This window comes from Gossypium raimondii, chromosome 5 (assembly GCF_025698545.1).
Source record: "Gossypium raimondii isolate GPD5lz chromosome 5, ASM2569854v1, whole genome shotgun sequence".
Classification (NCBI taxonomy): Eukaryota; Viridiplantae; Streptophyta; class Magnoliopsida; order Malvales; family Malvaceae; genus Gossypium; species Gossypium raimondii.
In genome coordinates, this window is record NC_068569.1 from 50,902,988 (window position 1) to 50,921,320 (window position 18,333).

At 29.1% G+C, this 18,333-nt stretch overlaps 1 protein-coding gene across 1 annotated transcript; it reads right to left on the reverse strand.

The window, feature by feature from the left end:
* Positions 1 to 3,188: 3,188 nt before the first annotated feature.
* Positions 3,189 to 5,547, reverse strand: LOC105766423 (pentatricopeptide repeat-containing protein At1g63080, mitochondrial). Its single transcript, XM_052630080.1, has 2 exons — positions 5,462 to 5,547; positions 3,189 to 5,077 (listed from the first exon to the last, which is right to left on the reverse strand). The coding sequence occupies exons 1-2, from the start codon at positions 5,463 to 5,465 to the stop codon at positions 3,483 to 3,485; spliced, it is 1,599 nt and encodes a 532-aa protein (XP_052486040.1). The 5' UTR covers positions 5,466 to 5,547; the 3' UTR covers positions 3,189 to 3,482.
* Positions 5,548 to 18,333: the final 12,786 nt, after the last annotated feature.

Sequence of the window (18,333 nt, forward strand, 5' to 3'; positions counted from 1 at the left end):
GAAATTAGGGTTTATTCATGAACATTAGATAGTTAAGTTGAATTTGGTAGGAAATTGAGTAGAAATAATGTATGAATTGAAATAGAAAAATAAGTAAATTTAATTAAGACTAAATTGAAATTGAGGTAGAAATTGAATAGAAATTCAATTATTATTATAAATTAATGTTGTAATTAATAGTGTAAATTATTATCATTTTCGTAGCTAACAAGGAACCTGAGGCATCCATGAAGAAAGGAAAAGAAAAGTGGACGAGGAGTAGACACGAGAATCATGGTTTGTATTACTATAATTCAAATCTATTTATTATTAATTGTTATATTTTAATTAAAATGCATGGAAAGTAAAATTAAGTAAGCAATTGAAATGATAATATTGGTTTGAATGAAATTGATTCAAAAATGTTTATGGCTATTGAAGTTGAATGTGAACAAATTGGAAATTAAAATTGATTTGAATTGAATCAAATTGAATTGAATGAAGAAAATACGTGAGTATTTAAAAGGTATATTGATTGAAAAATAATTACTGATTTGAATTTGATTGGAAAATGAATTAAAAATATGAATTGAATAAAAGTGAATTAAATTATGATTATGTGTGAATATCTTAAATATGTATTGGTATTGAATTGTATATTGATTAGAAAGTGGAAAGTGAATTTCAATTGAATTGTGATTGAATCGAAAGTAAATTTGAAATAGAAAAATAATTTGAACACCCTATTAACTAGTCGGGCTGAGTCGGATATAGTTGGCATGCCATAGGATTTGAAAGAGTACGGGATTTATCGGCTTTGCCGATCAGACACTATATGTGTCGTATATCAGGCACTTCGTGTGTCGTTTCAAGTAATTTATGTGTCGTATATTGATCGGGTACTATGTATCATTTTCGACACAATGTGTCGTACTGGTGTGTTTGGTTGGATCCCTGTATCCCCCAAAGTCCGAGTCTTGTTAATAGGGGTGAATAAATGAATTGACAAAAATTGAAAGAAATTAAATGATTTGTTTAATAAGTAAAAACGAGAAAATTTGAATAAAAGTGATTGATTGAGCTATGGAAAGAAATGAGAAAGTGAAAATGTGAATTTGATATGTGAATTGGAAATTGAGATATGAGATTTGAAGTTATGAACACAAGGTTCATAATTTGATTAAGATTAAATTTTGACATATGATATTAGTAGATACAAATTGCAAAGGAATTGATATTGAATAAGTGATCAATTGTATGAATTGCATATGAATTGAAATGAGATTGAAAAATTGCAATGAAATTGAAATAGTGAAATATGGTATGAATTCAATTTGATACAAGATTTGAAATATTGCTTATCGTTACTATTGAACAAGTCGATTTAAAGTATGAGAAAATTTATGAATAATTGTAGGCATAATTTGAATGTATATAATTTATCCATAAAATGGATAATGATATAATGAATTGAAATGCATGAACCAAAGGTTTATGAAAAGAGAATTGTTATTGGTAAATGATATGTTGGGTGAATATCATCGGTTTGTGTTAAATACGATACGCCCTTTTAAAAAATAAAAAAATATTCAAAAATTCTCGGGTCTTAAAATAAAATGTTTATTTTTGTGGTCTTTTTATTATCAAATTTTCATTTTTGAATGTATAATAATATGTAATTTATCAAAATTCTCGTGTTTTAAAAAAATTCTCGTGTTTCAATCGGATCACAATTAAATATTAAATTGAACCGATTTGACATTAATTCGTTGATTTCATCGCTATGCTGGGTGAATATCATCGGTTCGTGTTAAATACGATATGTCCTTTTTTTTAAAAATCGTGTTTCAAAAATTTTCGTGTTTCAAAAATTTTGCGTGTTTTCAAAAAATTCTCGTGTTTAAAAATTTTCGCATTTTCAAAAAATTTCAGTGCTTCAAAAATTTTCTTATTTTCAAAAAATTATCGTGTTTCAAAAATTTCCATGTTTTCAAAAAAAATTATTATGGTGTTTCAAAATTCTCGTGTTTTAAAAAAATTCTCGTGTTTCAATCGGATCACGATTAAATTTTAAATTAAACTCGTATTTTGAAAATTAAGTCAACGCGCGTTCAACGAGATACCAATTTTGGGCATCGCGAGAGTGTTAATACCTTCCTTATGCGTAACTGACTCTCGAACCCTAATTTTTCTGGATTTTGACGTAAACCTAAAATTGACTCTTTTTTTAGAAAATTGAAAAATAATTTTTCTTTTAAAAAAGAGAATTTATTAGGTGTCCAATCACACCCAAAAAAAAGATCGGTGGCGACTCCCTTTTTAAAATAAAATCGAAACTCTGTTTTCAAATTTTTAATAATTACTTCGACTAGCGCCCGTGCAAAAATTTTTAGGTCGCTACAATATGCAACCTAAACCTTAAACGTATTGTAATATATACAATTAACATGATGCAAAGGAACAATTCATGACATTGACTTCAATTAGGGTTAAATCAAATTTCTCACAAATTAGGGGAAAGAAAGACAAAAACTGGCATACGATTGAAAATACTTTGCAACCTATATTTGATGAGGTCATTAAGGTGGTGAAGCAAAAGGTTGGAATTCAAATAGTTAATTCAATCATATAGGTCTAAATATAATTTTACCATTGTAATGATTTTTGAAAACATGATACAATAATATACTATAATTTTATTTTAGTTTTTTTAAAATGTCACCTTGCTTTAGAGAACAACATTCAAAGAGTTAACACATGAGGTTAAAGAGTCTAAATTCATATAAATCTCATTTAAAAAAATCCAATGATGGATTTTGAGACTAAATTTTAAGGGTTTAATTATAATTTTTTAAAAATAAGAGTGTAGCGATAATATTTTAAAAGAATTGAGGTTTGATTACAATTTTAAAATTTGCGGGATTGATGATTGTTTTCAAAAAAGAAGAGTTTAATTAAAACTTTCAAAAAAAATTTAGGAATATTGAATATTTCAAAAGTTTTGGCCCATTGGGCACCATTACTGTCCTCCACTAAAAAACTAAGATATTTTTTTATTGTGGGATCAAAGCAAATATCAAATCCTAACCCTATGTAATAACTATAAAGAAAGAAAGAGAAGAAAAGGGAAAAAAATGAGAAGATTAAAGAAAAGAAGTAATGTGATTTATTTTATTTTGATAGATAAAATTTGTAAAGGAAACTACAAATTTCTAATAATCCTTTTATTCTCAACTCATGTTTAGTTGTTCGTACAAATGCCCCTGCTTTAAAATTCACAAGCAATATTGGTTTTCCCCTAATTTCTTAACATCACCACCAAAAAGATCGAGAAGTTGCTAAGATCAAGATCAACAAGCTACACAAGTCGGAACAAAATCAACAATACTGAAAATAGACACTAAACCTCATTCTAGGTTCCACAATCTTTTATCACTGTGCAATGGTTATGTACAACTGATTCACATTGCAAGTGATGATCTTTACACAATTTGTGAAACATTTCAGAGCAAGATTGATTTATTAGAGTATATGATAAGATCCATAAATAAGGTGGCTGTGAATATATCTGCAGAAAAGCCCTTACCAACCATTTCCGTAACAAGTTGTGTTGCCTTTGAAGTATAGCTGTTGCGAAGGAACCCCCGAATCATTACATTATAACAGCAGCTATTAGGCAAACAGTCATTATCTCCCATGCTCCCAAACAGCCTGTATGCTTCATCTGGCAATCCCTCTTTACACAGTCCATTAATCATTATACAATATGTATAAACATCTGGTTTTAAACCATTGTCTGAGAGTTGATGAAATAATTCCTTGGCAAATTCGATATGCCCAGCTTTGCACAACCCATCAATTAGGATAGTATACGGGACAATATCAACTTCCAACCCACTGTTTCGCATTGCTTGAAAAAGTTTCAATGCCTCTTCGATATGACCTGTTTTGCATAAACAATCCAGCAAAATCAAACAGGTCGCTATATCTGGAACTTGTCCAGAAGCAAGCATCTTTCTAAAAAGTTCACATGCAGTTGAAACTTTCCCTAACTGAAACATACTCTGCATAAGAGTGTTGTATGTGACAGTATCCGGGATTGGTCCCTTTCGAGATATTTCATGAAAGAGTTCCATTGCTTCGTCTAACCTTTTACCTTTGCAATATCCATTGATCATGGTGTTGTAAGTAACTATATTAGGTGCACAACCCTTCTCAATCATCAAGTTGAAAACTCTTCTAGCTTTATCCATTTTATTCTGCAAGCAATGACCATTAACTAATGCATTATAGGTAACAACATTAGGCTCAATGCCTCGCTTTATCATTGTGTCAACAATATCATTAGCTTCAGAGACCATCCCTTGCTTGCAATGCGCATCAACCAATGTACTATATGTGACAACATTAGGCTCAATGCCTTGCTTTCTCATCATGTCAACGGTCTCTACAGCTTTAGAAATCATTCCTTCCTTGCAAAGTGCATCAACCAATGTACTATACGTGACAACATCGGGCTCAATGCCTTGCTTTCTCATCATGTCAACGGTCTCTACAGCTTTAGAAATCGTTCCTTCCTTGCAAAGAACATCAACCAATGTATTATACATGACAACATTAAGTGAAATATTGTTATCCACCATTTCATTCAAGAGCCTTGTTGCCTCCCCCTGCTGGCCAGAATTACACATACCATGAATTAAGCAAGTGTAAGTAGAGATATCTGGTCTAATGCCTTTAACCTTCACTTCGGAGAAGAGATCGAGAGCCTCCTTCAACAACCCGTTCTTACAAAGACAGTCAAGGATGGTATTATATGCTACAATATCGGGTTCATAACCTCTGCTTTCCATCAACCTTAGAAACATAACAGCTCTACCAGTATTACCGGTCTTACACAACCCCTTAAGTACTATATTGTAAGCAATCAAATTAGGTTGATACCCTCTTTCAGTCATTTCATCGAACATACAAACGGCCTCAGAAATCTTACTTTGATTACAAAGCCCATTAATCAAAGTTGAAAAAGTTACAGCACTAGGTTCAACACCTAACTTCAGCATTTTCCCCAAAACAGAAAACCCAAAATCAATTCGACCTAATTGACAAAAGCAATTAATCAAGATGTTTATAGAATAAACATTATGGGAAATTCCCAATAATTCGATCTGTCTATACTTAGAAACAACAATGGCATAATGTTCCGTCTTAACAATGGCTTCTAATAATTTATTGAATTCCACAATTGAAGGCTTTGGGTACTTTTCAATCAAATTATTGAACAAAATCAAAGCATGATCAACAATATCGAAGCGGTGGTCTCTTTTTCCCTTTCCTCTAACAGGCATGGACATGAGTTTCTTACTTAGGCATTCGATGTGGGTCGCAATGGTGTTAGAAGAAGAAGAAAAAGAGTGGAAATTAGAAAGATGGCTTCCAGCATTAACAACGGAACGAAGAATAAAAAAAGAAGGAAGCTTACCCATATCTTGAAAGCAGAAATGGCAGCGGCAGTAGCAGAAGAAGTGTAAATTTTGGGTTGCGAAGTGGTGTTTAGGGAAAGGGTTGGGAGCGTAATTTGGGTTTTTTATTTTTAAATGCAATCTTCATATATACTTATAAATCTTCCTTTTAAATTTAATAAAATTACTATTAACTTCAAAAGATTTTTAGAATAACTTTAATAAAATTTATTAAATTTAAATTTAAATTTTAGATTAACTTGAAAAATGCTCTATTTTTATAATTTATATTTTGTCGATGCATCTAAGTGCGAGTAAAATTTGTTTTGATTAAAACAATTACAAAATAAATATTTAAGAGATAAGTAGTTAAAATTTTAGTTGTCAAATTCAACTTTTATCGTTTATGTTAAAACTAAAATTTTAAAACTAAAAATATATAATTAAAATTAAGCAAATTTAAATACATGAACTAAATTCACAATCTAAATACAAAGACTATCAATAATGTGAATGACGAAGATAATGTTATTTATAAATAATATATATTTATATATTATAAAAAATGTTTTGTTTTTAATTATATTTAATGTGGGACTTATTTTTATAATTAAGTTTTAAATAATAATTAAGTTTTAAATATGATTAAATGGGTCTAGCTTTTAATATATATACACAAAATATAAAAAGAAATAACAAAAATATATAAAAATTTTAATTATATTTAAAGTAAATCTCATTTTAATTAATTTTAATAATAAATTATATTAATTAATTAACTAAATCAATCAAATTTATGAATTTATGAAATAAAGATAACATTACATTTGTTTATTTAAATTATCATTTTTTTATTTTTACATGTTGCAATAATACTTTTGAATTTTTTTATGAACATAATTTTTTTATGAACATACTAATTTGTATTTAATTTTAAAATAATTTTAATATTGTATATCAAAACTAATAAAAATATTTTATGTTTTTGTATTTTTATAAAATTTTAAGTAAACCACCTCAATTTACAAAACACTTTTAAGATAATTCACCAAATAAATTTTATTGTGTAAGTTCAAGTTTCGACATTTGGCACTGCACTGCCACGTGGATTTCAATGATATAAATTTCTATAAAAAAAAACCTATAATCCATATTTTTTTTAACCCCTAACTCCTTAAATCACTACCCTGCTTGGGCCTCCTGCGGATAACCTGAAGCTTAATATTCATAGGTAGAGGTGCTCATGGGCCGGGCCGGGCCCATAAAAACATTTCGGCCCTGGCCCAGCCCGGCCCAAAATATGGGCCTAAATTTTGGCCCGATACCTTCCCGGGAAAAAAATCTAAGCCCGAGCCCGGCCCGGTCCGGCTCACTTTTTAAATAAATACAAAAAATTTATTTTAAAAATAAATTTTTTAAAAATATTTTAAAATTAAAAAAATAAAAATATTTATTATATTTCGGCCGGGCCGGGCCCGGGCCAAAAAAGTTGGGCCCGAGCCCTGCCCATTTTCTAAACGGGCCTCATTTTTTGCCTAAGCCCATATTTCGGGCCTATATTTTTACCCAAATCCTCCCATATTTCGGGCGGGCCGTCGGGCCGGGCTGGGCCGCTCGGCCCATGAGCACCTCTATTCATAGGTAAGGTAAGTATTCAATCGAGTCGAGTCGAATCGAGTTAAACAATTTTGAGTTAGTTAAGTTGATGAATTCTATTTTAGTAACTGAACTCAATTTGATTTTTTTCGAATCGAATCGAGTCAAGTCGAGTTGAGTTAACAAATCCTATTATTTATACTCAATGTTGCATTTACATGGGCCGATTATTTAACAAGTAGAAGAAGTAGAAAATTAATTAACTACATAAACAATATAATGGTTTTGCCTTTTAACTTAATGAGTAAATATTTATCAAAACGACGTAGTTTTGCCTTTTCTTATTTGAATTTTCGAATAACTCGAATTGTGTAATTCATATTCGAGTTAAACCGAAAAACTTGATTTTTTTATTTGATTTGATCCGAATAACTCAAATAACTCGAACTATTTAATTCAAAATTTAAATTTTTCATTGAGTTTTTCGAATTGAATTAGATTTTGCTCACCTCTATTAGATATGCATGCTGCATCGTAATAAAAAATTTAAAGAATATTTTACTATTCATTAAAAAAGAAATTTTTATTGATTTATAGAATCTTAAAGTATTAATTAAAACATTTTTAAAAGTACAACTTCAGACCGTTCTATTATTTGTTTAGAAAACGATCTTCAATTAGTTAATTAATGGATACTTTATGGTCACAATCTTGGCAAATTCAGTTTAAGTAGATGCTCTAGTTGCATGGTGTGGTAGAGGTTGGAACTTAAATGTTGCTATGGTTTTTATTCCATTCCATTAGTTGGGATACAAATCCGAACAAATTACGTGATGAGAGAGTGTCATATTAGTTGAATCGGATTTTGAACTTTTGTATATTGTTTAGCCTATTATGTGTTTGAAAGTCATGTAATTTGCAATATATAAAATGTGCAATTTGATCAATTTCTAGTTCATTGAATATTCATATTTCAGTGAAGCTTGTCCTGACAATCTAGCTTATTGCAGCATGTCGTATATGATTAGTCACTTCTACCGACAGTGGACATCCTGAATAAAATTAATTGGCAATGGTGATTTAATCCTACAAAAGGAGCAAACGACATGCTGTACTTATTGCAGCATGCCTTATATGATTAGTCATTCAGTCTCCCTTTCTCCCTTATTCCTCACCGACTTATCTTCCTTTCCAACTTTAAGCCAACTTAAATGAATCGACCCTCCTTAGCACCACCACCTTCTCTTCCTTGTTGAACACACACTTATATAAACAATTGGTACAGTGAGTATAGACTGAGCCATGACTTCCTCTCATACTAAACCCAACAAACTTATCCACCTTCACTAACTCAGCAAACTCAACAGCTCCAATGACCCCCATTAACCCCATCGCCCTTGAGCTTCCTTCAAGCCAAACTCTAACCCAGTTGTCTGCTACTACCTATTGTACCTCTCTTCCAACCCTCAGTGTTGTTCTCTTGACCTCTTGCACTATTTTCTTAACCTTTTCTATCTCTCCCCCAGTTTGTTGTATCACTCTCTTAGCATCTTCCACCACTCTTCTAGTTGCTTGCATCACTCCCTCAATTGTCAACCCATAGTCCTAGCCTATTTGTGCCACATCAGCTTCAACCAACCCCTAGTGTCTCTTCCTCTAACACTAAGGAGCTCCTCTTGGCATGCTCTCTCCTCCTGTCTCTTCACTCCACCTTCCAAGGTGGCTACTACCATCATCCCAGTGGATCAAGCCTCTCAACAACAACCCTCTTACTCTCAACACCAAGTCATTAGGATGTAAGAGAAAATGTGACACAAATAATTATACTTATTTGGTTTAAAAAATATATATTCATTTCTTTAAATGTTTACAAGTGAATCAAAATAAAAATTCTATGTATACATTTGAACCAAATCAAACTTCATGTATCAAATTACACATTGAAATGAAGTTCATATATAATTTTGATATTTATACTACATATAATATGATTTGAACATAACCATAAACATTAAAGCTTTACTTTGACAATTTCGATCATAATCACATTTGATTTTAAAAAAATATTTTTTATAAATATATTTTATACATAAAAAGTTCACCCAAAAGTGTGTAATAATTTAGTATAATATATATTTATGTATATATACATTGATATCTTTAAGCAACTTTGTAGGGACTTGAAGTGACCACATAAACATACACCTTAGAAGGCATAAATATTATTATATTATTTTACTTTGTTTATTTTACTTTTGATCCTTCAACTGTATGGATCAAATCGAAATTCAATAGCATATTCTATAAAATTGAGGTTGAATAATATTTTAAATTAGTAGAATTAAATGAGAATTAAATTGTTTTTATTTATATTCCCAATAAATTAGTTTAAAAATTCATTCATTATTGTTTTTATTATATATTTTTGAACATTAAAAGAGCTTTATAAGATTCCCAATTGTGTCATCTAAATGCATCCAACTCACGTGATGATATGATTTTGTTTAATTTGACAAAATCAGAAAAGAATGAGGTTGGTTTTATCAATAAAAATGTTTATTTTTAACTTTAATCCGGTTCGGGTTTTGTTCGGATTGACCAGTAAGATCATTTTATTTTTTTAAATAAAACTTTATCCAATCTAATATTTATATATCAAGTCAGTTATGAAACTACAGATCATATCTATTTTTTAAAATTATAATTGATATTATTATGACGATACATTTATCCTTTCATAATTTTATATCATCTTCAAATAGAAATAATTATAAATTACAAATCTAAGAATTAAACACGCACTGAATAGTATTAAAATGTAAATTTATTATCACTTCGCCTATATTCATCATTGAATAAACAATAATTCGAGTTGATTAGGCACGGGTCAAAAATTAACATTTTTAAGTTCGGTGATTGGTTCGGATAGCGGCCCAAACCTAGCTCTTGGTTAAATTAACATTTTTTATACTCAATTAGATATCACATAGTTGACTGATACATTATGAAAATGAAGGGGTCTTAGTGATAATTTTTTTTATATTTGAATTCCAATCTTTACTTTTTTTGGTGGGTTTTGATTAATTAGTCCAAAACACATTATCATAATAATATGCTTATTTGTGTCCAGTGAAGATAGTGATGTATCTATAATAATAATTGGGCTAGGGGTGAAGCTAGAAAATTTTTGGGGGCTGAAATGAAATTTTAATTTTTAATAGTCTACATCTTATCATTTTTAAAGGATTAATTTAAATTTTCATAATTTTAGAGGAGGCAAAAGTGAAATTTTACCTTTACTAATTTAAAATTTTAAAATTTTCTAAAGAGCCAAAACAACAAATTTCCATTTTAGGGGGGACGGGGCTCTGCCAACCCCTCTGGATTCGCCTCTGACACCAACACAGTTAGGGAAATTACAGAAATATTTTTTTTTTATAATTAAAATAAGTTATATTACTCGAAGGTATTTTAATCTTTTTATTTTAATAAAAATAAATAAAAATATGCATATGGTAGGATTTGAATCCACATCAATTAAATTGGTAAAATCTTATATTTACTACTCAACCAAAGATTCTTTTTAATATATTTTATATATTTTATTTTAATATGCACAATTACATATTTCATATGTTATTATGACTAATTAGATTCAAATCTTATGTTTTATTATTTTTGTATCTTATTTTTAAACCTATACGTGTTATCTAAATTCATGGTTATCGCATCGCATATGCATGTGTTAGTGTTTCTCGTATTAATTTAGTTTTTCTCGTATTAATTATTCTTGTGTTTGTATTAGAGTTGTGAAGAGAACATGAAAAACTTTGTCAGTAAAAATATTTTGTTTATATACAACATGAAAATAATACTGAGTACAAAAATAGGTTAAAATATAAGTAAAACAAATTGTTAGCATCTAAAAATTATTTAAAGAATAGACAACTGTTCAATTTTAAGTTCAATCAGTTTTAATCGACTTTATTGTTGGTTCAATTGATTTATAGATCAACTGGTCCAATCATTTATAAGATTGATACATTGATTAATTTTCTATCCAATTAGTTTGATCAGATTTTGAAAATTGTGTAAATACCTTTGGATGGGATGAATATTATTTATTGAAATATGTTGATATAAGGTGCTCGGATTACATATTGTGAAATATATTTATGTTTAAAGAGTTGGTTATTAGATATAGTAAGACATATTACACTTTTAAGGGAAAAACCAAGATTCAAACTCTGAAAGTGATATTGTTACAAGAGACAAATATAAATCTCAACATGAACTTTAAAATAAACATGAAAAATACCAAAATAAAGTTGTCGAAACCATTTTTTTGAAAACAAAATTTAGTTGTCGCCTTTAAAAACAAAAAACTAGAGTCGCCACCGATCCTTTATTGAGGTGTGATCGGCCCACCTTAAAAATGATTTTGGTCTACGAAATTTGAGAAAACGAGTTCGGGAGTCAGTTATGCACGAGGAAGGGTTAGCATCCTCGTGATGCCCTAAAATCGGTACCAAATTGATTATTTAGTGTCTTAGTGTCGAGGGTTAAAGAAATTTAAAAAACTCAAATGATGAAATCTGAAAAGGATAATCAATTGTTCAAGTTAGACGAAGAAATTGAGATCCAATACGTTAGGGTACAATTTCTCAAAATCCCCAAACTTTGAATATGGCTTTTATTTTATAAGAAAATCTTCATTTCGAGAAATAAATATGTCATGTCCAATACATTAGGACACGAGTTAAATTCCCTAAAATGATTTTTACATTTATGCGTTTTGAAAAAGATATGCTCGATTATTTAAGTTTAACAAGGAAAATTGGAACCCAATACGTTAGGGCTCAATCTTCTCGAAAATCCCAAATATCGAATATCGCATTATCTTGAAAGCCTTTGAACAAAAATGATTTTAATGCTTTAATGAAAACATATATTTTCTTTGAAAGCATGATAAAATGTTAATATACAACATGGAACACATACGTTAATTTAAATTATATGTATATGTATTATAAAATGTCAATGCATATATATACATGTATACAAAATTTATGAAAATAAAAGAATAATAAAAATATATAAAATGTGTACATGTATTTACAAAATATGTATATATATATATTTATGAAAATAAAATAATAAAAATGTATTTAGGTTTATACAGATGTATATAAATTGTTAAATATATGAAAAAATAGAAATTTGAATATATAAAATTAAAATATGTATGTATATAGGTATATATATGTAGGTATGTAAAAAAATTATGAAAATAAATAATAAAACGTATATATAAAAGTAGGTATATGTACATATTTACGAAAGTAAAGTAAAACAAATGTTTTTGGAATTAAAATATAAAAGATATATATGTTTTGTAAAAATGTATGTATTTATAAAAATAGAAAAATAATATATTAAGAAATTATGAAAATGTATATATATGTATATGAAAATTATGAAAATAAGATAATAAAAAAACCAAAAGTAGGTATATGTGTATATATTTACAAGATAAAAAAATGTATAAGTATACTAAATCATGAAAATACATATATGTATATATTTAAATACTTATATATATGTACAATATGTAAATGAAATAATGGGATATATGGAATAATAAAAATATTTAAAATATAAAAATATAAAAAGGGTATATATATACTATAAAATGAACGTATGTTTTGAATTATTAAACATGAGAAATATGTGCTATAAAATGTGTATGTATATGTATAGGTGTAATAATAATAATAATAATAATAATAATAATAATAATAATAATAATAATAATAATAATACAATAACAATAATAGTAATGCAATATAACAGTATATAAAAAAAAACCCTAAAAGGACAGGTTAAGGATTAAAATGAAGATAAACGGAATTTAAGGGCCAAATTCGAAGATAGAAAAACACGAAAAGGGACCGAATCAAAACGCGCGCAACAGGAGGAGGACCCAAAGGGAAATTTACCCAACCACTCAAACGCTGCGTTTTAAAGGGATTAAAATAAAAAAAATTAGAAACAAATGAGGCAAATCTAGAAAATAAAAACACCCAAATTAAAACAATGAAACAAACTCGAAGGCTTAAAACCATAAATTTCCCCTTTTGGGGGAAATGCGCGGACCCCACTTGTGGGTCAGGTCGACGCGCGGATCTCCCCCCTAAACGGCGTCATTTTGTTTTTACTATTTAAACTAAAATTTTTAACAAAAAAAAAACATTTGCAGCTAAAACAAACAAAAAAAACTCAAAACTCTTTCTTTTTTTTCTCTGTTAGGGTTTCACTCCTCACCCTTTGACGCCGCCACTCATTCGTCCTCGTACCAGAGCTCCGATTACGACGGAGATGGCCTCGAATCGGCGACTCCAACAAAGAGGTAAGCTTCTCCTCACTCTTTTTTATAAAAAAAACAGAGAAAGGAAAAAAAAATGAACACCAAAAATAAAACGGAAAAAAACCTTTGTTCAAAAATTTCGAATCTGTATTTTTCTTCTCTTTTGATTTCCTTTCTTTTGTCTTTTTTCCCCCTTTTACGTATCTTTATTTGGCTTTATATAGCCAATAAATAAATAAAAATAAAATAAAAAATCTCGAAAACCCCCTCTTCATTGTTTATTATTCGTTTTCCCTTTATTTGCTATTGTTGTTAGTTGTTTGTAGGTGCAGGTACAACTGGAGGCAAGACGTACGTGGGGGAGGGTCGTGCTGTGACATTCGCGACGACGTACGAGGGTGAGATTGTTGCGGCGGCTACTAGGGTTTCTGCTATACCCTTTGTGTTTTTGGGGCTAGTAGATTAGGGTTAGCAATTTGGGCCTTATTGGGCCGAATTATTTGGGCTATGTAAATGGTTTTTTAGCCAGGCCAAAATTGGCCTATTACAGCTGCCCCTCTTTGCTTGTTATTGTGTAATGAGAACGGAGCAAAAACTTTAGAAATGGCCAATTTTGCCTGGCCATGCTAAACTTCGGGGCTCTTTTCCCTTCAAGTAGCTTCTCTACTTCAAATAGCCTCATTCCTTCCTACTGCATCCTCAGAGGTATGGGAACTGGTGCTTCAATCTACTTCATTGCAATGTCGGGGAGATAGGATTCATACGTTGTAGCTTCTCAAAAGAACAAAATTTGCTATCTTTAATCCGCTCCACAACAACTTCAAGGAGATAAGATTTATAACTTCAACTTGTTCTGCTACAACTTAAAGATAAATCTGATGCGATCTGCTCTACTGCAACTTCAGAGAGATGAGATCTATGGTTTTAATCCGCTCCACTGCAATTTCAGGGAGATAGGATTGGATGTGATCTGCTCTACTGCAACTTCAGAGAGATAAGATCTGTGGTTTTAACCCGCTCTACTGCAACTTTAGGGAGATAAGACTTGTATCTTCGATCTACTTCACTGCTAATATTAGGGAGATAAGATTAGGGTTAGCAATTTGGGCCTTATTGGGCCGAATTATTTGGGCTATGTAAATGGTTTTTTTTTAAGTAAACACCAAATTTTTGGGCAAAAGAAGTTACTAGAGACTGAATTTACAATGAGTTTTTTTTATCGAAATTAGGGTGTTAACTGTCGGTAATAATGGTTAAAACTTTCATTATAGGTGTTCTCTAAAAAGTTATGTTGCGAGTCTCAAGATTCAATTTCAGATCCATGAGTATGATATGCTTACACTACCTCAAGGCTCAACTAAGCTGTCAATTGTCAAGCTGAAAATATTAGTCAACTTGTGACAGATATTTGTATGGAATCCATGCATTTATGGATTAAGATGTCTTCATAGCGTTCGAAGATCTATCTCTTAGCTTCGAAATGTAATTTGAATCACTCAATTTCAAGTTCAGGAACTCAAGTTATGACTGTTTTAGTGAAGATTGCGCGAGTAGAATTTCGAGACGAGATTATGGCGTGAATTACGAGTTTTGGGCTTTTAATTCGAGTTTAAATCATATTGGGTTCAAATTTTAGGCTTAATTTTGTTATATACGAGTCCAATATTTTATTTATCATCTCTCATTATATTATTATTTTATTCTAAATTTTTTATAATTATGAAGTATTTTAAGTTATTTAGGAGTTTTATCTCAACAAGAAAGTTTAGTTTAAAACTACTTCTTGTTTAGGTTAATTAGAGTTCTAGTATACTTAAGGCCCTTACATTGTACACAAAATTTAATTTTTTATTCAACTTCTCTTTTGAGTTAATAAATTCTTTTTGAGTATTTATTTTCAAAGATTTTCTCTTTAGTTTTCTTTTAGAAAAGTTTTAACAATATTTTCAGATTGCGGGGATAACTTTAAATTTTTTAATCTAACTTGGATTCGTTTACATTTTAGGTTTGTGTCAAAATCTAAGTTTATTTTCGAACATCTAAAGCCTTAAGTCAAATTTACGACTTGAACAAACTGACGATCCTCTTCCGCATTTATCCACACTCATTTCTTTATTAAGCTAAATGGCTAGTTATGAAATGTACTCCATTCTTATGGACCAAGATCGAACTCCAACTTTATAATTAAGAGAGAAAGTAAACAATCACCACACCACATTTCATGATTACAAGAATTTATCTATTTTATTCATAGTTTCATATGATAGTGATCATAAACATTTATTTTAATCAATGTTTATTGAGTTAAATAAGCAACTTATACCTCTTAAGTAAAAGTAAAAATATCAAATTCATTTTTTTAAATTTAGATAAATATAGCGTTTGTTAATATCATGTTCAAGTCTGACCCATGTACATCTCTAATGATCATCATTTATTTTTATTATTAAAAATCAAATTATGACACACTCATGACCTATGGTGAAGTCAGAACAATTTTTTAGGGTGGCCGAATGAAATTTTAATTTTTATAATCTATATCTTTATAATTTTTAAAGGATTAAATCAAATTTTTATAATTTTACATTTACTAATTTAAAATTTTAAAAAAATTTAAGGATGTAAATAACAATTTTACATTTTAGGGGGCAAAACCCTGCCAGCCCCCTCGATTTGATTTCTGGTAAATCATTGATTCATCTGGTGTTTAACTATATTTATTTACAAGTTTACTAGATTGAAATTTTATGATGTTCAAAATTTATAGATCCCATGTCACATTCAAGTAAAATTTATGATACATGTATTGGGTGTACTCAATGTGTCCGAGCACCCTTACCGATGTGTTAGAAATGATACCTTGGGATGGATGTAAAGCTAAGCAAATCGCTTCCGCTCCAAGAACAAAAGATTGTGTTGGTTGTAAGAGATGTGAATCCGCTTGTCCAATGGATTTCTTGTGCGTTAAAGTTGATTTATGGCATGAAACAACTCGAAGTATGGGTCTAGCTTATTGATACGGTCCAGAAAACCCTAGTTGAATACATTTTGAATCCATTTGATTTTTTTTACTGAAAAAAACCTGCTAATGACCTAGATAAAAAATTAATGTTATATATATATATATATATATATATAAAAATAAAAAAAGGTTTTAGTTGAAATGATAAAATTGAGGTTTTGAGATTTTGATATCTTTAATTCAAATTGGACTATGTGTGAGTTTTTTATAAATTTTTATAAATTTAAAATTTAATAATAGTATATATATCAATCACTTTCCTTTTCAACCTTTAAAGATGTTGGCCTAATAAGATTGGATCACAACTAGATTTCTTTTTTAAGTGAAGGAATTAAATTAAAATTAAAATTAAAATTTATTATTTAAAATAATATTAAAAATAAAATTACTTTATTTTATAATTAAATTTATATAAAATGTTTCTATTTATTAAATATGAATTCCAATGACTAGTTTAAATATTGTTGAATTTTTAAAATATATTTTATTTTTATAGAAAAATATATTAAAATCTAAATTTTCATCCATGAGATTAATAGGAAGTTTTGTCTTAATTGGTTGATTAAATTTATCTTAATTGATTATTTTTGAACAATCTCATTATAAGTTATGATTATATCTATTTTTAATATAATCTCTCGAACAATCTTATATCGGTGTAAAAGTAAAGTTGTTTTACCTTCTTTCATATCTTTTGTATGATTAAAATTTTAATGATCTAACTGTTGAATTTATTAATATAATTGTACTTGTTACGCATGTAAATTTTCAAACCAAACTGGTGTCTTTATCATATTGATCTAAAATACTATATCTATTAATATTTATTGAGCGTATGCATTTTTACATAAAATAAATAGTTAGAAAATTTTAGTTTATATCGACTTTTATATGCATGATCTATATAAATGGAATACAAAATATGACGGTTGGAACATTAAAATATTAATCGTACAAAAGATATGAAAAAATGTAAAAACAACTTTAGTTTTACATTTAATTTTGTATCTTATACCGTGTAAGTAGATCCCTCCCTTTCATTTTTATTATTAACATGTTATTTTTAAGGTTTAGATAATTTTATTGATTAAATTTATTATATTTAACTTAGAATATTAAAATAAAAAAGGTTTTAACATAATGACAAAATTAAAGTATTGAAAATGTATTCTCAACTCATGTTAGTTGTTCATAAAAATGTAAAAACCCAAAATGGGTGTGGGTTTCTTCTCTTTTGATTCTCTTCTTTTTTAGTTTGTTTTTTTTACTTCTCTCTTTTGATGCAAGCCAATTTGGGATTCTTGCTCTTTTTTTGCTGGTTTGATTTTGGATGCTTGCTATTTGGTATTTTTGTTTTTGCTAATTTTTGTTGTTTAGTCGTTGGTTTTGATTCGAAGCTTCATAACATCGCCACAAGCAGGAGCTCCAACTAAACCGATGCCGATGAACGGGTTGTGATGTCATCTCCTTGACGTTAGCCCAATCAGCCGTTTTGATGTCAGACTCAGCATTTTCACCGTCGATTTTTAATTTTCACTATTATGGGAAAAAATCATGCTTCACGATAGCTAATAACTTTTCTAGGTTCCGTGTGCCAAAATTTTTTCTCCAATTTTTTTTCCCATTCTGGGCCTAATTTTAGGTAAAATCCATGTCAATCTGCCACATTTGCGAATTGGGTTAATTGGGTTTCCAATGTGGCAAGTTAATTGTCCACATCAGCGATCCTATTAAGACAATAATAGAAAACGTTAATAAATGATTCATTTGTCAGTTTTTAATAACATTAGTGACTGTTTTGTTATTTTTTTAAAGTTGAGTGACTAAAATAAAATCTATGTGATTGTTTTGTCAACTATTAGTGACTATTGATGTAATTTACCCAAAATAGAATTTATTGCATCTTT